Consider the following 14,754-nt stretch of genomic DNA (forward strand, 5'->3'; position numbering starts at 1 on the left):
GCGTATCGGGCGGCATAGATATTTACGTCGATTGCACAGAAAGTTTTGGCTATTACTGGATAGAAAACGGCACGTGGGTGCTGGGCTCAATAACCAGAGCAAACATGAGGAGCCCTCTTCGATAGCAATTCTTAGGGCAAAGAAAATGGAGAACATTTAACAAAAGAGAGCAGTTCCTGGATACTGGAAATTTTGTATGTCAAACAGGACATAGCATTACGGTAAAAATCAACAGGACGGACCGTAGGTACGCTAGTACACCTGAGCACTGTATAAAGGAAGAGGTCAAAAGACTGGAAAGGTGTATGCTCGTACTAAGTACAACAGTAACAATACTCGTAAACAGACACGTTGTGTCAGTAGCGCCCAGAAATTAAGGCTAGAATGGCGCAGTAAAAGCAGGAGGGCGATAACACGCCGCTCATGGCTGCGTCATGTAAACAAGGAGGGCGAAAAACACGCCACTTATAGCTGCACAGCATTACAATTAGGAGGGTGAAAACACGCCGCTCATAGCTGCACTGCATTAAGACCAGGAGGGCGAAAACACGCCACTCATAACTGCACTGCATTGAACGAGTAGGGCGAGAACACGCCACTTATAGCTGCACAGCATTACAATTAGGAGGGCGAAAACACGCCGCTCATAGCTGCACTGCATTAAAACCAGGAGGGCGAAAACACGCCACTCATAGTTACACTGCATTGAAACCAGTAGGGCGAAAACACGCCATATACAGCTGCACAGCATTACAATTAGGAGGGCGAAAACACGCCGCTCGTAGCTGCACTGCATTAAAACCAGGAGGGCGACAACACGCCACTTGTAGGACTGCGTGGCAGTAAAATAACAGCGCTCAAAACAGAGCGTAAAACACTGCTCGTAGCTGAGCAAATAACAGCGCTCAAAACAGAGCGTAAAACACTGCTCGTAGCTGAGCAAATAACAGCGCTCAAAACAGAGCGTAAAACACTGCTCGTAGCTGAGCAAATAACAGCGCTCAAAACAGAGCGTAAAACACTGCTCGTAGCTGAGCAAATAACAGCGCTCAAAACAGAGCGTAAAACACTGCTCGTAGCTGAGCAAATAACAGCGCTCAAAACAGAGCGTAAAACACTGCTCGTAGCTGAGCAAATAACAGCGCTCAAAACAGAGCGTAAAACACTGCTCGTAGCTGAGCAAAACAGCGCTCGTAGACGGAGCGTTGCATAAATACTAGCGCCCAAATCAGGGCTCGTATAAATAAAATTAAAAACTTCGGCTAGGGGAAGAAAAACACGGGTCGTAACTCAAAGCATAGCAGCGCTCATAAACGGAGCGAATCATGAAACCAAGGCCCGGAACGGGGCTGGCAAAATAAAAGAAACACTGTTCATACCTGGGTATAACAGTAACATGATCATTCTCAGAGCATAGTTTGGGAGGCAACGCTCGCACCATAGCTTGCAAATCACAGTGTATCAGTAGGTACACAGTATACATTTGAGCCCGACAATCGTGGAGGGCATATAGGGGGTCGAAGCCAAACTAATCAGTTCATATTACATAGAAGAACAGAAGAAATATTCTCCAGGTTTTGTGTTGTAATTAGCGTATAACGGTATTACACGTGTGCAACCGATAGAGGACTGGTATATTATGAGAGTTGTATTGTAGTATCATGGCATTGCACAAGTGGTAGAGGTCAGAGTTGTACGTTAATGCAATGATGAGCTAAGCCAAAACCAATATTCAACCTACGTATGAAGGGACCTGGGAACCCCGCGACCCAGAGAAAGAGGCAACTGCACACTTCTCCACATGCAGATATCATATGTAGTAGTATAGTGACTAGTGAGTAACAGATATCATACGTAGTAGTATAATGAGTAACAGATATCATATGTAGTAGTGTAATGAGTAACAGATATCATATGTAGTAGTATAACGAGTAACAGATATCGTATGTAGTAGCATAACGAGTAACAGATATTGTATGTAGTAGTATAATGAGTAACAGATATCATATGTAGCAGTATAATGAGTAGCAGATATCATATGTATTAATATAATGAGTAGAACAACAAAACGCACTTAAATGATACTGGGGGAGAATGAAATTGACCGCGGGGGTAGAATCATGCGCGTCTGACACTGTAATTGAAGAGGCAACCCGCACACTTCTCTCACAGCGTCAGATGTCATAATTTTGTCTATTGAATGTAGATATGTTGGATCGGAACAGCCAAGGTGGTGACAGGGCCTTCTTGATACTATCAGTCGAGCGGGAAAGTAATGTACAAGACTTAGGTACTTTAGGCTGCAATATCAAATTGTCCTTGGGTACGTCGGATAGTAGAGCGGGATGTGAGGATCCAGGTGAGGTGGGCCCAGCAGTCTGAGAGTGCCCTGGTGAATCAGTCGTTGACTGGGTATCCAAGGGTGCGCTGATTTAGTAGAGGTGGTGTGTACGCTTTGAGGAAAGCCGCGGGGTTTCTTGGCATCGGACCGATGATCTGTCAGATGTAGTAGACGGTGTCGTCTGGCGAGGGGTAAAAGACGTTGTCGTCTGGCGAGGGGTCCGGTTGTCTTGCCCGAGAGGCTCGGGGGTCACCAGGCATGGGGATGAGATAAAAAAAATTTAAAAAAAGGTCAATATATGGTACAATAAGAGGAATCTTTCTGTTACGGACCAAACATGAGAGACGATGAGGTCCACCAATTCTGTGCAACTGGAATAGAATAGAAGGAGTGCCCATAATGAAGTACTGCGTCGATGAGAAAAGTAATCGTACGAGTAGACGTGTCGTACTCATTATTAGTCTTTATAAAATCTGTTCAAACTATTAGTGATATCAATTCTGCATATTTCTTGACAGCTGAAGAAAATGCATCGCATTCTACAATTTCTAACGCGACACTCTTGTATCGGAAGAATGCCATACGATTCTAACGTATCCTATGATGATTGTACACGATTCTAACGTATTCTATAATGTAACGTATCCTATAATGATTGTACACGATTCCAACGTATCCTATAATGATTGTACAACTCGGGAGTAACAAGTAACAATATAACATCGAATATAGACGAAATAATGTGAGACATATAAAAGGAGACCCTGAGTTGGCCATTAACAGGAGTCGCAACTCAACGGGGTAACAAGTAACCATATAATATGGAGTAACATCTCCACGGAGTAACAAGTAACAATGTAATATCGAATACAAACTAACTACTGTTAGGTACGGACAGATAAGAGAAAATAGGCAACCTATGAACTAAGGCAGAGTGGAAACATAAAGCGGAATGCAGTAAGTTTCAGGCATATTTGATACCAATAATACAGAATACGGACCGGCATATGAGCTTGTGCTTTAGTTACGGTGATTACAGGAGAAACGTAATATGCATGTAGTACGCTTGAATGTCCTGATTGCAAGGGCAATTCAAGGAAATGATACTCGATTAAGGAGAATTCTGCATCGATACATTGACAAGAGAATGGTCTGGTGTTGGCTCTGGCTGAGGGTACATTGGAATATAATGTTACACTAATTTTACACGGTAATGGTACGATATGTACATAGCGCCTTCCACACCATACCGTTTACACACTAGAAAACAAAATTCATCCTAGCTTTCTACACTAATATATTACAAGGGCTGCTACGCAAACGCTTGATTTAACACCACATGGTTCACACGTTAGAGTCTAAGGTCGTATGTATGACCGGAATGCCTCTTCCCTAGCGCCCGAAGTTGCTTGTCAGGGGCGCCGCTAAGGGCTGCATGAGTGGTGGCGTAGCCGAAACGGTCGCGATATCGTAAGGCATGCGTAGAAGGAAATTCAGGGAGGGCACGGGTGGGTAAAATAGTCGAGGTAAAGATGTGTTAGAATCAACGGAGAGAGCAGAAAACATGCGACCAGCTATCGGTCAGCTTCCGGAATGAGTGATGATATCAACTTCCCCCGCTGGGATTATCGCGCCACGATATCGGGACCAATCAGAATGTAGCCCCTCTTCGCCGCGCGCGAACATCTGTTCTGAATTAATGAAACCGCGAGATCCCCGTTTCCGTTCAAAATTTCATTTTGGCTGCGCGCTGCCAAAAATCATTTTACTCTTCACCGGTATCTCGGCTTAATAATTTGAGACAAAACATGATGCAGAGAGGGTATGTTGTTTGGCGGGAAAACAAACATTTAATTACATAATGGATAAGTACATCAACTTGAACTTGAACTTGGCACATGACATGTGTAGATGATAGCAAACTGTGCTCACAACTCCACGTTCACTTATGGTAAATCCCATGGGATTTACCTATCAACTGAGTGGTACGCATCGATCTTATACGTGCTCGTGACATTGGCCAATAATGGACATATGCAAAACTATTATCAAATTACTACATGTCAATCCAGAACCACCAAAAGCTCACTAAAATGTGAGCAAAACCCCGCCAAGCACGGAGCTAAATGCGCCACGATATCGGGACCAATCAGAATGTAGCCCCTCTTCGCCGCGCGCGAACATCTGTTCTGAATTAATGAAACCGCGAGATCCCCGTTTCCGTTCAAAATTTCATATATGATCAGTATCTGATGGACTGGTGACACTGCCCACGTGTTTCGTACAGGCAGACTGCCACTTCTTTTTAATGATACCATCATCATAGCTTGTCGCTGTTTCTCTCTACCCAGTCCAATGCCGTTTCGTTGGCTTCTCGAAGGTCTGTGTCTGTATACAGGTAACTGAAAGTCTGCAGCTATGCATCAGATGTTTTAGGGTTTGGGGGTCCTCATCGCAGCTGCAGACTGCACTGTTGGTCTTCCCTCACCAATATCAAGCATAGCATAGCAATATCGATCTGTGCGTGCAAGCAAACCTAAGGATACTAAACGGAAGGGTGGCTGGCGATCTACAGGGAAAATCCTGCCATCAACCCCACGGCAGCAGCACTGTTGACTTTATGATTTCCAGCCAGTCCTTTATCCCACATATTCTATCTTTTCGTGTTAATCCGCTTACGCTATTCTCAGACCATTGCATGATTTCGACTTTGATTCACTCAAATCCAACAAAGCACAATCACGAAGAAAAACAAAAAAGCCCAAACTCCAAACCTCTCCCCAAACGGTTCCACTGGAATGAAAAATCCACCGAAAAATTCCTTTTTTCACTTAGTGAACCTAATTTTACCGAAGACTTCACACTCTCTCCTCTATTTTCCTAATTATAAAAACCACAAACGCAATGGAAATCGAAACACATGTCTCCGAATTTAGCGCTATTCTAAGGGAGGCGCCCTCAAAGAATACAAAACAAGAAATGGTTTGACAAAACATGTAATGAAATGAAGCGTGAAGTGAAAAACATTGCCTCTCTATTAGAAAAAAATCCATCTAATCCAGTAATTAGGGGTAGGTTCTTTCAATGTAAAAAAGAATACAAGAAATTACTGAAAAAGAAAAAACGGGATTTTCATCAACAAATTATGAATCAATTATCATTATAAAAGGAAAGAAATCCAAGTGCCTTCTGGGACTTAATCAATAAACTAAAACTAGAAAAGACAGTTGAGGATAACCAAATTTCTGACGAGGAATGGTAAAAGCATTTCAAAAATCTAGACAAATTCCCAAACAGCTCTGTAGATAACTGTCTTCTAAATCATAATACACATTCAAATCTTTTTCGTCCACCCCTTCAAACGCATCTGTACTTGATTGCACGATCACCTTAGAAGAACTAAACGCTGCAATCTCTAAACTAAAGAACAACAAATCAAGCGGAAATGACAGCATTCTAAATGAAATGTTAAAATCTGGCAAAATGCAGCTAAAAGACCCTCTTCTCAATTTCTTTAACACTTGTTTTATTTGCAAAACGGTTATTTTCCACAAGAATTGTCAGTCAGTCACATTGTTCCCATCCACAAGTCAGGAGACACCTCCCTGCCAGACAACTACAGAGGCATCTCGATAATTAGCTGTTTAGGGAAATTATTCTCATCTACTAGTTTTGAACTTACGTCTAGTTAAATTCTCTGAACAAAACAACCCAAACAAGCCGGATTTAGGAAAAACTTCAGAACCACTGATAACCTGTTTGTTTTAAGCACACTAGTTACAAAATACCTGAGCATTGTTGTTTGTGATCTGTATGAACTCACTAGATGCTTGTTTACCATTGTCTGTTCTGCCTGTTAAATATGCCGATGACCTCACCAACACTGAACTACTGATAGGGTCACTACCTGGGCAGACCCAGAGAGCGCTGGATTCTGTTTCTGAATGGGGTGAAGGGTTTTCACTGTCAGCGAATACGAAAAAAAATATATCATCATAAGTGCTAGAAAAAAGGAGAATGTCCCCACCCCACCCCATCCTTCAATAGAAGGCCACCCGATTGAACGTGTCACAACATTCAAACTTCTAGGTGTATTCATTTCGTATGATATGACTTGGGACGCCCGTGTCCAGTATATGCTTACTAAAACTCGCCCAAGAATGTATTATTTAACTGTAGCTAAGAAGGCTTGTTTTGTCTACAGATGTGCTTACACGCATTTATCTAGTATCCATACGTCCCTTACTTGAATATGCCAGCCCGGTTTGGGGAGGCCTATCCAAACGCCTATCACACCTGCTCGAAAGTGTACAAAAACGATGTTGTAAGATTATAGATATCCCCGTAGAGTCTCTGTTTTCTCTGCCTTCAAGGTGGGACCAGGCCACCTTGCGCACACTACAAAATATCATAAAGGATCCTCACAACCCCCTGCTAGCTTTTGTGTCCAAACCATAGCAGATTAACTACAATTCTGCGTCGGGCTCTTGAACAGGTCCTCCCCACACTAAGTAAAACTAAGCGACATGAATTATCTTTCATGCCGCGGGCACTGAAGTTACTGTCTAAGAAGAATCCCTCGATGTTGTAAGCTTCAATCTATTCTATTATGTAAAGATTTTATATTGATTGCTGTTGTTACTTTTTAACTCTAATGTTTACTGTTCCTAGTAAGAGCGTTTTATCAGGAAACAAGCATATGCCATTGCCCTAAACCAACCCTAGCTTGTTGATACTTAACCAGTAGGCATAACTTTGCATTTTCAATTGCGTTACCTTTGGTCGGAGAACTATATTTGAAAATTTGCATAGCTCGGAAAAGCTTAAAAAAATACTTCTAATGATACACACAAAATGTATCGATGTTGGGCTACTACCATATGGCATTGCGCTAACCCTAGCTTGCCCATACCGAAACAATAGGCAGAACCAGATTTTGAACAAGCAATGCACTATCCGCTGACGTCTCAACAATAAAACTTACTAACTTAACTACGCAAATCGAGTCCTTTCATTGGGCCCGTTTTGTCGTTGTTCCATCCACACGGAGGTCTATAAATGATTGCACGGTAGGTAGAGCAGGTAGGTCCGTTATAAAAAGATTCCAAACTACGCTACTACAGCGAACTTCAGCTCATTCATAGGTCGGTTTTTTTCATAGAGCAGTCCGCACGGACGTCTACGAATGTTTCCACGGCATGTAGATCATGTCGGACCGAGTACAGACAGTTCCCCTTCCGCTAGCCTCCCAACGGCAAGACCGCCTACTCAACTACGCAACTACAGCGAACTACAGCTCATTCAAATGTTTTTTTTTTTCATAGAGCCGTCCGCACGGTCGTCTACAAATGTTCCCACGGCAGGTAGGACATGTCGGACCGAGTACAAGCAGTTCCCCATCCTCTAGCCTGCCAACGGCAAGACCGACTACCCAACTACCCAACTACAGCGAACTACAACTCATTCAAAGGTCGTTTTTTTCATAGAGCCGTCTGCACGGTCGTCTACAAATGTTTCCACGGCAGGTAGGACATGTCGGACCGAGTACAAGCAGTTCCCCATCCGCTAGCCTCCCAACGGCAAGACCGTCTACACAACTACCCAACTACAGCGAACTACAGCCCATTCAAAGGTCTTTTTTTTCATAAAGCCGTCCGCAAGGGCGTCTACAAATGTTTCCACGGAAAGTAGGACATGTCGGACCGAGTACAAGCAGTTCCCCATCAGCTAGCCTCCCAACGGCAAGACCGACTACGCAACTACAGCGAACTACAGCTCATTCAAAGGTCGTTTTTTTCATAGAGCCGTCCGCACGGTTGTCTACAAATGTTTCCACGGCAGGTAGGACATGTCGGACCGAGTACAAGCAGTTCCCATACCGCTAGCCTCCCAACGGCAAGACCGTCTACCCAACTACCCAACTACAGCGAACTACAGCTCATTCATAGCTCTTTTTTTTTCATAGAGCCGTCCGCACGGTCGTCTACAAATGTTTCCACGGCAGGTAGGACATGTCGGACCGAGTACAAGCAGTTCCCCATCCGCTAGCCTCCCAACGGCAAGACCGACTACCCAACTACCCAACTACAGCGAACTACAGCTCATTCAAAGGTCGTTTTTTTCATAGAGCCGTCCGCACGGTTGTCTACAAATGTTTCCACGGTAGGTAGGACATGTCGGACCGAGTACAAGCAGTTCCCCATCCGCTAGCCTCCCAATGGCAAGACCGACTACCCAACTACCCAACTACAGCGAACTACAGCTCATTCAAAGGTCGGTTTTTTTTTCATAGTGCCGTCCGCACGGTGGTCTACAAATGTTTCCACGGCAGGTAGGACATGTCGGACCGAGTACAAGCAGTTCCCCATCCGCTAGCCTCCCAACGGCAAGACCGACTACCCAACTACGCAACTACAGCGAACTACAGCTCATTCAAAGGTCGTTTTTTTCATAAAGCCGTCCGCACGGGCGTCTACAAATGTTTCCGCGGCAGGTAGGACATGTCGGACCGAGTATAAGCAGTTCCCCATCCGCTAGCCTCCCAACGGCAAGACCGACTACCCAACTACCCAACTACAGCGAACTACAGCCCATTCAAAGGCCCTTTTTTTCATAGAGCCGTCCGCAGGGCGTCTACAAATGTTTCCACGGAAGGTAGGACATGTCGGACCGAGTACAAGCAGTTCCCCATCCGCTAGCCTCCCAACGGCAAGACCGACTACCCAACTACGCAACTACAGCGAACTACAGCCCATTCAAAGGTAGTTTTTTTCATGGAGCCGTCCGCAGGGCGTCTACAAATGTTTCCAAGGAAGGTAGGACATGTCGGACCGAGTACAAGCAGTTCCCCATCCGTTAGCCTTTCAACGACAAGACCGACTACCCAACTACCCAACTACAGCGAACTACAGCCCATTCAAAGGTCGTTTTTTTCATAGAGCCGTCCGCACGGTCGTCTACAAATGTTTCCACGGCAGGTAGGACATGTCGGACCGAGTACAAGCAGTTTACCCATCCGCTAGCCTCCCAACGACAAGACCGCCTACTCAACTACGCAACTACAGATAACTACAGCTCATTCAAAGGTCGTTTTTTTCATAGAGTCGTCCGCACGGTTGTCTACAAATGTTTCCACGGAAGGTAGGACATGTCGGACCGAGTACAAGCAGTTCCCCATCCGCTAGCCTCTCAGCGACAAGACCGACTACCCAAATACGCAACTACAGCGAACTACAGCTCATTCAAAGCTCGTTTTTTTCATAGAGCCGTCCGCACGGTCGTCTACAAATGTTTCCACGGCAGGTAGGACATGTCGGACCGAGTACAAGCAGTTCCCCATCCGCTAGCCTCCCAACGGCAAGACCGACTACCCAACTACGCAACTACAGCGAACTACAGCTCATTCAAAGGTGTTTTTATAGAGCCGTCCGCACGGTCGTCTACAAATGTTTCCACGGCAGGTAGGACATGTCGGACCGAGTACAAGCAGTTGCCTGTCCGCTAGCCTCCCAACGGCAAGACCGACTACCCAACTACCCAACTACAGCGAACTACAGTCCATTCAAAGGTCTGTCTTGTCACACTGCCGAGCGATTTCGTGATGTCTTACCCCGTCCCATGCGCTCACACATGGACGGGAACTCGGGTACAGGACCTGAAAAAGCCGGCACCCCTGGCTGTGCTGCCGGCGATTTCGTGATGTCTTACATGAAAGCGAGTCTTTGGCGCTCACACCAGGTTGTGGCACTCGGGTGGAAAGCATGAAACAGCCCGCACTCCTGGCTGCCCTTGCGGGCGATTTCGTGATGTCTTACACGAAACATGCGCCCCTATGTCTATATATCTAGATCATGGATAGTGAATAATACTAGATTTGGTTTTATACTCAGATTTCAAGAAGAACTGCATCGCATCTCGCGCGACATTAAGTACAAAAACGAGAAGCAACGTTTCCAGCCGTACGACTATCTGGATCCACAAAACATCCCCAACGCCATCAGCATCTAGGCGTCGTTGGTGCATTGAAAGAAACCCGACCACCTTTACTATATCCAATCACATAAAAAATGGTCTTGATGTATTTCACAGATGAGAGCTATAAGGCATTTGTATGACAACATTATTAAATAACAACATTATTTAATAACTTTGAGCTAATCATGGGCAAATATGCTGTGATGACTATTCGCTTCTTCTTGACTTAGATTCAGTAAGTCAAAGCTCTACCTTCAGTCTTACGGTCACAGCTAGTGTCAAGTGCAAAAGCTAAGCGGTTTTAAGGATAAATCTAACTGAAATATACATGTACACGTAAGCTGAAACAGTGTTTCGAGAATGGAAGGTTGTGCGTTTTCATACGTTCACATCATCATTTTCTTTAGTATGCCGTATCCCTTGTCTTCACTCATATAATGTATGTCTTATTAGTTAACTGTTGAGGTGTTAAACATGTGTGTATGAATTATGCTGGTGAACTCGGAGAGTACTGGTGAGATAAAAAAAATAGACAAATTAGTAGTGTTTTATCTAGAGGGGTTACAATTTTTCAGGAAGTCTATTATGTTTAGTGTGTCAAGAGAATATCATCATAATATCAACAAACAAATATTACATCTTAATGAAGTTTCACATTAGGAAAACAGGCTGTTATACGGACACTAGAAGACATCTTGCTGCCTTTTAGTTTAGCGTTTGGTGTCACATCATAACACAAGTGCAAAGTTAACACACAGAACGAAACAGTTTTGGATGGATATAATTACAACCAGATCTAGTGATTGAGATGATCTTGATGTATTGACCAAGAAATACTTCCATTGGTGACTGTGTTGCGTGGTGTGGAAACAGAATGATAATGAATGCAGTTACATAACAGTGCGTGCCTTTATAGATTACTAGGAATACTTTCATGGCTAGCCTGGAGTGCAGATAGAATCAAGCAAACTTTAAGGTAGATGACGAGAGTCCACTGACATTATGCGAGAACACGCTTACATAATTACAAACGATTTGAATAGGGATGTTCTTATAATTATAAGGAGCCTGGGGTGCATAAAGCAATGGAATTGTATTTGGATGAAAGGGGGTGATTTGATAATGTAGTAGGGAGAAATGTTTCACTGGTGTATTCATGAGGGGAATAAGGTATATACCATGGAAATGCATACTCCTATATAAGGAACTAAATACTGTCGTTATTCCGATATGTATGCTGTCTTTTTTGTGGGAAATAAATTTGTATCTGGTATTGCTGTGTACTTTTCAGTGGTTACGGTTACTGGTATAAGTTAAAAACATTCACACACCTTTCGCTGTATGAGGGCAGTGCCCATCTCCGTTTCGGGAGTCCTGTGCCACTACAGCTAGCAGGGGGCTACTCCATTGATAGTGGAGTGTGCTCAACTACCATACTCTTTCTTATAAGTAATGAGGGCTAAGCAGAGAAACCAGTATGCCTCATACAATTTCAAGCAATTATTTGATTCCTTGACAAGTTTTGTTTTCAGGACTAAATGTTGTTTCCTACTGTTTTTAACCATTTTCAAAGTATACATACGCTAGTCAACAATAGTCGAAAAGTACAAGTCTTAGAGTAGTTCTTTCATTTTCGATATTATAACAAGTGTACTGTATTAGTATGTGCGTTGCACTAAATATTCATAATTTCATCACACGGCACGATGAACAAAGGTAACTGAGAAGGCAGAAGATATTAGTTGACTACCTAAATATGCTCCTTGCCTGATAAATATATTAGATATTCTTCTAGCGAGTGGATTCGATTTCTTCGAGCCACCAAAGGCTGAGATAGAGGAAATTAGGTTGCACAGGCTGTACATTTCTACAAGCTGTTGTTTTGATACGCCTTTGGAATCTCAAGAAGGAAGTATGGTGTACCGGAGTAATCAGGTTAACTTTATTTTATTTCTACTATTTCAGGGGAAAGATATCAGAAATTAGATTTGTACACCTTCCTAAAACGTGCCCCGTGCTTCTTTTATCTTATGACAGAAAGTAAGATGGGGACATATGTAAGTAATTGGATTGGGTTCCTGCCCTGTCACTTCCGCAAGACAACCGTAGCTCCTGAACCAAATAAGAGCTTATGGAGTAAATATTAGCATACAACCTTGTCTTGGCTTCACCTTCAATTGAACCATCCTATTATTGCCCCTGGACCTTAGAAAGGTTTACGCGATGACTGACCGGCTGACAGCTTGTTAGAGGCCAAGGTCACAAATGAGGAAACCTCAGCCCAGTTCAGCCTAAGTTATATATTGTATTGGCCGCGAGGGGCCCATGATGAAAGCTTCTTTCCTATACTAGAACTAATTTTGTTGATGGAACAAGCTTCCTCGTCATTGCTTCACCAATGGGCATAACCGTCAACTTTTCAAATGTTAACAGACACCTGTCAACATAATCCTGTTAGTGTGACCCAAAAACATCTGAGTGGCTTACGAGCCTTGTTTTTGGTGACCTGAAGTAAAATGAAATGAAATAAAGAATATATTTAAAAAAAAACTTATTAAATCTCACTGCCTCTTCTCCCAAACAAGCAAGACCAATTATGAGGCATATTCTAAAAATCCTTTCACGTGTATTGACCTGGCCTCAGTAGAAATGTATTCTATCGTTTCCTCATCGACATACTGATTACAAGAAATGTTAGTTATGTCCAAAACCTCACCCGAAACGTTTTAAGTAAGACGAGAAAGCATTTAGCTTGCAAAGTAATCTATTGCGCGTTCCACGAACACACAATGGGTATCTTTCCAAGTTAGGTTTGCCCTATTTAATCCCCAAAAGTGGTTTTATGGACTCATATAAGACCGACTATAAGACAGTCATTTTAAAATACGACTCTAAGGCCTAGGTATGCACTTACTGCACTTAGAGGCAAAAGCATACGCATTTTGCTTAGGATTATATGTGATTTTCTATGTAGGTTAGCTTCAATTTCCACATCATTAAGGAAAGTGCTCGTATCATGCACTGGGACCAGAGCTATTCACACACGCTGGTAAGTAGGTCAACTTACTTTAGTTTATTACATCGTGAAAACATTCTTCTGACTAGTTTCTCTATCCTGAGTACCATCCTCCGAAGTGACCGCTGGCTCAATGCGTGTCGCTTGCTAAAATCCGTGGTTAGCTATAGTTTCTCAGCTACAATTTGCTACGGCAACAAGTGACACATTGACAGAGTCACGCTGTGTCCTCTCCTTCAAATGTAGGAAATATTGTTATTGTTATTGGGTAGGCCAAATACTCTCTCTTCGCAGCCAGGGGCTGAATTGCGAGGAGCTGCACAATTGGCGGGGCTGAATCGCAAGGGTCTGGAGTGACTGCCCCTATGGCCCCATGTGCGGCCATAGGACTGTAGGGTTTGAACCGCTCACACCGGGAAGGATCCCTACTCTTTTCGATAACTGCGATGGAATCTTTAACGTCCTCGAGATGTGGTTCTCCTCAAACGCGGGACCTCCATATCTAAGACCTGGCAGGGATTCCAACCCTACCCACCATGCCACCTACTATCTGTTATTTTCTGAGTCCTTGGCACACTGTGATGGTCAATGTCAATCACTATGTGTGACCCAGAAAAGCGGCTACGCTATTGTTTAGTTGATGTTTTTATTACTACAGGTTCAATGGATGAATCGGGCACGTCAGGAGCCTGATTGAAAACCTCTTTCTTTTCAATGACTCTCTCCGTGAATGAATTTTGGAGGCAACGATATTACTAGTCATTTTAAACCAAGAACTAATCAGTGCTTTGCCTTTGTTCCTTCTAGTCCAGCAAAACCAAAGGGAAAGTCATTCTCTTGATTAGTAATTTTGGTTGGTTGCACCTGAGCCAGCATCTTTTCCCATATCACGGAGCCATCAAAGTTGAATTGTTGCCCCAGAAAAGGTATATGAACAGCCTTTTTGAGGCCGTATTCGCATCGGGTTGCTGATCCATTGATATTGTGTCCAGGGGAGCCCATCTCTCTCATTCCACCAAATTTCACGACCCCTACTCTTCTCGATAAGTGTTGAGTTCGTATTCATGCAGAGGTTTGGCACCGGAGGCTAATACCTGATGGTCAGCACTTCGTACTCAAGGCCGCCGGCTTTAAGTCACCATCCGAAATGACAAAAGCAATCCCTTGCTACATGTACAATCTGGAGCCGATCCTGGTATCGAACCCCCGCCAACTGGTCCTCGGAAGTCATTAGTTGTGTTGGACAAAAAGATCTTCATTTTTTATTCCTAAGGCGATAAATTCCATACTTTGAGCATGCTCTCAGCGTACTAGGTTTTCTGTAGCACTACGGTCAAGTAACATATGTCACCGGCTGGTTAATGTCATAGGTCAATAGGTCAAGCTACAGAGTCACAGTACTAATGCACCACAGAAAGTTACC

At 43.6% G+C, this 14,754-nt stretch overlaps 1 protein-coding gene across 1 annotated transcript in view; it reads left to right on the forward strand.

Moving 5' to 3' along the window:
* LOC136425482 (polyunsaturated fatty acid 5-lipoxygenase-like) overlaps window positions 1-11,588 on the forward strand; it is a 30,736-nt gene extending 19,148 nt beyond the window's left edge. Inside the window, exon 21 of the mRNA XM_066414363.1 lies at window positions 10,231-11,588. Coding sequence (XP_066270460.1) covers window positions 10,231-10,348 — 118 coding nt within the window. The 3' untranslated portion in view covers window positions 10,349-11,588. The remainder of the gene's footprint in view (window positions 1-10,230) is intronic.
* The last annotated feature ends 3,166 nt before the right edge of the window (window positions 11,589-14,754 follow it).

This window comes from Branchiostoma lanceolatum, chromosome 19, assembly GCF_035083965.1.
Source record: "Branchiostoma lanceolatum isolate klBraLanc5 chromosome 19, klBraLanc5.hap2, whole genome shotgun sequence".
Classification (NCBI taxonomy): domain Eukaryota; kingdom Metazoa; phylum Chordata; class Leptocardii; order Amphioxiformes; family Branchiostomatidae; genus Branchiostoma; species Branchiostoma lanceolatum.